General features: G+C 46.2%; 1 protein-coding gene across 1 annotated transcript in view; it reads left to right on the top strand.

The window, feature by feature from the left end:
• The first annotated feature begins 804 nt into the window (after window positions 1-804).
• sec63 (SEC63 homolog, protein translocation regulator) overlaps window positions 805-5,769 on the top strand; it is a 31,393-nt gene continuing 26,428 nt past the window's right edge. The window contains exon 1 of the mRNA XM_080791210.1: window positions 805-1,083. Coding sequence (XP_080647336.1) covers window positions 960-1,083 — 124 coding nt within the window. The 5' untranslated portion in view covers window positions 805-959. The remainder of the gene's footprint in view (window positions 1,084-5,769) is intronic.

Below are 5,769 nucleotides of genomic sequence, written 5' to 3'. Positions count from 1 at the left end.
TATGGAGTTTGAAAGCAACAACTCACACCGTCCTCATACCCATCTTGACACGTCTGTCTGCCAGCCAGCCGCTAGTGCGCAGGCGTAAAACCACGTACACCCCTACCAGTGTTGCCATGTCGCATTGTTATAAGCGACTTTGTTTGGGCTTTATTTTTTTTCTGAAAAGTAACTGTTGTAAATACATTTGGTCTTGTTTCTAAAGTGTAGTTGTTTATTTGGGCTTGTTTTTAAAGTGTAGTTGTTTGTTTGGTCTTGTTTCTAAAGTGTAGTTGTTTATTTGGGCTTGTTTTTAAAGTGTAGTTGTTTATTTGGGCTTGTTTCTGAAGTGTAATTGTTTATTTGGGCTTGTTTCTAAAGTGTAGTTGTTTATTTGGGCTTGTTTTTAAAGTGTAGTTGTTTATTTGGGCTTGTTTTTAAAGTGTAGTTGTTTATTTGGTCTTGTTTATAAAGTGTAGTTGATTTTTGTTCTTGTTTCTAAAAGTGTATAGTCGTTGTGTGCTTGTAGATCTGCTATTTTCAAATAGCCATTACATATATTTATATATCAAATAAATCACACCCGTGTGAAGTGAGGGGTGCTCTTATCGTACATCATCATGACGTATTGTCAATGGTTTGTGTTGGGACATAGAGGCCCTAAAAAAACACAACAAAAAAAATAAAACATAAGAGTAAAATCAGGCTTCTTTTGGGATTGTTTTCATTTCACGGACCTGTTGTGTTTCGCTTATTTCTGTCCCAAAACCTGGCAACACGCCCCCCACCACCCCCCTAGCATTCAACAGATAGACACTAGAGTACAGTAACAGTTACTATAGTGTGTTGTGTTAGCTGGATGCTAGGAGGCTGCTGGTGGACGCCCCCCCCCCACCACCACCACCACCCCTACAACAACAACAACAACATATTAATACTAATAGAAACAAAGCAGCACCAGCACCAGCACCACCACCACAATGGCAGGACAACAGTTCCAGTATGACGACAGCGGCAACACGTTCTTCTACTTCCTGACGTCCTTCGTGGGCCTCATCGTAGTCCCCGCCACCTACTACCTGTGGCCGCGGGACCAGAACGCCGGTGAGCCGGCCGAGCCGCCGAGTCCCTCCCCGCTGAGTCCCCCCCCCCCCCCCCCCCCCCGGGAGCTCCGCGTGTAGCTTAGCATGCTAGCTGTGTGATTGCCATCATATCATATATATTCTTTAATTAAAGCAGTGGTTCCCAAAGTGGGGGTCATTGAGGGAGTTACCCCCCCCCCCCCAACCAACCAACCAAATGGACCCCTTATGGGTCTGTAACTCTGAGAGTGTAACACATTTGTACACAGAGTTACATTGATTCAACATTGATTTTACAATATAAATGTGGGGGTCCCGTCCCAGAGACAGAAATGCCATTACATGGGGGGGTCCGTATATAGACTAATGCATGTCACACTTGCGGGGGGGGTCCTTGAAATCAAACGGGTTGAGAATCACTGTGTAAATGTTCTCTATAATGGGGGTCCCTGGCATTATCTTCTCTATAAGGGGGGGTCCGCGGGGCTAATGTTGGTGTCAATTTGAGGGTTCTTGACGTGAATAAGTTTGGGAACCACTGAGTGAAAACGTTACCCATGTGAGAGGTGGTGGTTTGTTGTCACAATTAACCTGGGAGCGTTGAGAATGTCACCAGAAGGACCCCTAAAGGGTCCTTAAAACACTCTGTCTGATGTCTCGTTCTTCCCCTGGAGCTCTGCGTTAGCTTAGCATTGCTAACTGATGCTATTCGATATAGTATTTTAAGTGAAAGACGTTACCAATGCGACTGGTTGTTGTTGTTTTAATGTTTTAAGGACCCTTAAAACACCCTCTTGTTGTGTCATATGTTGAGGGTTCATGTTGGAAACCCCCCCCCCCCCCCCTACATCCTCCTGGAGGAAGCTAACTGATGCTAGCATGCTAACTGGTGATAGCATGCTAACTGATCTGGATGTGTCACATCCACAGCTTTAACAAGGTTTATTTATGTTCTTATTTATTAAAGTGAATTAGTGAAACGTTACGATGTGTTCATGGTGGAACCAAATGGACCCTCAAGGTGTCCTTAAAACACACTGTCATGTCCTATAGTGTTGTCTGGTTGTTCCTCCCATGGAGAATCTCCCCGTTAGCTTAGCAATAAGTTAGCATGCCAACTGATGCGATACAACATATTTCTCTAAGTGGAACGTTACCAATGTGACTGGTTGTTGTTGTTGTGGTTCTGACAACCTGAGAGTGTTGTGAATGGAACCAAATGGACCCGCAGGGGTCTATAAAAACACCCTGTCCTGTCTTGTGTAATGTACGTGTGAGGGTTCATTTTGGAACCCTCATCCTCCTCTTGAAGGAAGCTATCTGAGGATGCTATGGCTGATGAAGCTAACTGATGATGCTAGCTTAATATAAACAGTACAAATGCGAGTGGTTACAGTTGTTCTATAGCTTTGAACTCTGTGAGAGCGTTGCGAATGGGGGTCCTTTAAAACACCCTGTGTTAAGGTCTTGTGTAATAATATTATGTTGAGGGTTAATTTGGAAATGCTCCTTCCTTCCTCAAGGAAGCTATAAGGGTTCTTATAGCTGACGTGCATGCGGCTATATAACTGTCTGCTTATGATGAACAAGTAGAAGTGCGAGTGGTTTCTGACTGTCAAAGCTTGTGACTCTGGGAGAGAGATCAGTGTGCTACATGGTGGAACCAAATGGACCCACAAGGGCCCTTAAAACACCCTGTCATGTCCTGCCCTGTCTTGTGTAAGATGTGAGGGTTCATTTTGGAAAACCCCCCTTTCCTTCCCTCCCCTACTGAAGGAAGTTAGCCCTGGTCCACCTCTGGTCCATAGCTCTAATGCGTTGCATTTAGAGCTATGTTACCCACCACACGTATAAACGGTACTTTTTGGCCAGAAAGGTATTTTTTTGGAGGAAAAGTATTCTCCATGAGGCAGTTCTCTGGGCAATATTGGTAGAAGGCGCAGCGGAGTAACTAAAAGTATTTTTTTTCCGGTGGAAACAAAATCCCCTTTTGGGCAAAAAGTACCGTTTATACGTGTGGTGGGGGAGGGTTTCCAATTCCCAGCAAATAAACAAAATGACGTAACTTAACTACTCACCGACACAAAGCCTGCTAGACCTTAAGGTAAAAGTCTAATCTCGAAACTGGGAAGCGTCTCTCAGGTCCCCAGCTTTTCTCTGAAATATATAATTTGTGCCATTTTAATAACGCTATGTACCCTGAACGTACCGCGGACAGAGTCATTTCTTCTACTACGGCATTTCCAGGTTTTGGCCTGCGCCGATGTGGCTGGATTAATTTTAATTTATTATTTAATGACTAAAATAGTGCATTCTAGAGAAGCTGGGGACCTGAGCTTTGAGAATAGACTTTTACCTTAAGGTCTAGCAGGCTTTGTGTTCGGTGAGTAGTTACGTCGCTTTGTTTATTTGCTGGGAATTGTAAACCCTGGCACGGTGCGTCAGAGAGAGACTCGCTGTAAACACTATGATGATGATGATGATGATGACCAGAGCCATAGAAGACAGAGTTACGCAAACTGCCTTCACTTCATGGGGCTTCAGTCCATTGGAGGCTCTCCTACATAGACTTCTATTGAGAATGGGGACAAGTCCTGGACCGGAAGTAGGCAGCCAGAAATGCATTGGACTCACAGGGCAACAGCCCAGCTTTAATGATCTTAAATCCCTTTATTTTAGATTGTTTTGTAGTAATCGTACAACATAAACAATACAGAGACTTTAGTTGTCACTGTACAATACTTTAAAACAGTTGTCATGTTGCACACATGCCTAAAATTGCTCTTGTTTGCGGCGCCCTAGTTGAAAAAAATGTATTTCCAACTCCAGCTTGTCTCAGTTCAGGCTGCATGAACAGTGCTCGGTTTCTGCCCCCTCAATGTCCTAACTCTGCTATTAGATGGCTCTGGGAGAGCGTGTACAATTGTACATGGAACCAAATGGACCCACACGGGCCCTTAGAACACCCTGTCCTGTCATGTCCTGTCCTGTCTTGTGTAAGATGTGAGGGTTCATTTTGGAGTGTTGGTGTTTTTAACACATCTTTGCTTCTGGGGGGGGGGGGGGGGGACCCGGGGGGGACACAACATATTTTCAGATGGGGGTCGGCAGCCAATTACATAAAATCTTGGGGGTCCTTGAAGTGGGAATGTTTGAGAATGACTGACACACAAACATTTTCAGTCAGCGGCCAGCGGCCAAATACAGATAATCTTAGGGCTTCTTCACATGAAAATGTTTGAGATCGACTGGCATAGAAACAGAAAACTGGACATATGGAGACATTTGTAGAATTGTTCCCAGGTCTGAATGGGTTAAGAGTTAAGACAGACAGAACCCTGTCTTATGTAATACGTGGGGGCTTCTCAGGGGTAGAGTGGCCGGATGGTAACCGCAGGGTTCCCGGTTCCATTCCTGTGGACTCCCCCAGAGTTTGTGTCGAAGTGTCCTTGAGCAAGACTCTGAACCCCTGATGATTGCTCCTGATGTGGAGGTTGGTGCCTTGCATGGTTTTCTCCGCCATCGGTGTGTGAATGTGAATGTGTGTGTGAATGGGTGAATGTAATGCACAGTCTATGTAAAGCGCCAGTGTGCTGACCAGTGTGCTGACCAGTGTGCTGACCAGTGAGCTGACCAGTGTGCTGACCAGTGTGCTGACCAGTGTGCTGACCAGTGAGCTGACCAGTGTGCTGACCAGTGTGCTGACCAGTGTGCTGACCAGTGTGCTGACCAGTGAGCTGACCAGTGAGCTGACCAGTGAGCTGACCTGTGAGCTGACCAGTGTGCTGACCAGTGTGCTGACCAGTGTGCTGACCAGTGCACTGACCAGTGCGCTGACCAGTGTGCTGACCAGTGTGCTGTCCAGTGAGCTGACCAGTGAGCTGACCAGTGTGCTGACCAGTGAGCTGTCCAGTGAGCTGACCAGTGATCTGACCAGTGTGCTGACCTGTGAGCTGACCAGTGAGCTGACCAGTGTGCTGACCAGCACAGCACACCACCAGTGTGCTGCACTATTTGCACTGATTGGTATGGCCGTAGATTGGTACGGCCGTGCAAGATTAGCTCTGGACTTGTGTGTGTGTGTGTGTGTGTGTGTGTGTGTGTGTGTGTGTGTGTGTGTGTGTGTGCGCGCGCGCACACACACACACACACACAGGGCCACGTAGTGTAAAGATAGCTGAGCAAATGGAAGAAGGCTACAGGTGTTTGTTTGACCCGTGGCTGCTGCTGCTTTGCTCTGTAAACACAGCGGAAGTGTTGGCTGCATAGAACTAGAGCCCGTTGACTGAACCGCTCTGTGTCAGAGAAGTGTTGGCTGCATAGAACTAGAGCCCGTTGACTGAACCGCTCTGTGTCAGAGAAGTGTTGGCTGCATAGAACTAGAGCCCGTTGACTGAACCGCTCTGTGTCAGAGAAGTGTTGGCTGCATAGAACTAGAGCCCGTTGACTGAACCGCTCTGTGTCAGAGAAGTGTTGGCTGCATAGAACTAGAGCTAAATCAGACCAGTGTGTGTGTCCAGTGGAAACCTCGTATGAATCTGATCTCAGGTCAGAATGGGTTAATATAGACCTATGTCTTCTATTGTGTCCTGAAGGTCGGGCTGATGTAGGCCTACTGCCAAATGTTATATTTTGTAATGATATGATGTAGGCCTACTGCCAAATGTTATATTTTGTATATGATATGATGTAGGCCTACTGCCAAATG

The sequence above is a fragment of the Protomyctophum bolini genome (genome assembly GCF_963924005.1).
Source record: "Protomyctophum bolini genome assembly, chromosome: 19".
Lineage (NCBI taxonomy): Eukaryota > Metazoa > Chordata > Actinopteri > Myctophiformes > Myctophidae > Protomyctophum > Protomyctophum bolini.
Note: the sequence above shows the minus strand (reverse complement) of the source record. Positions and strands in the feature narration are given on the sequence as shown.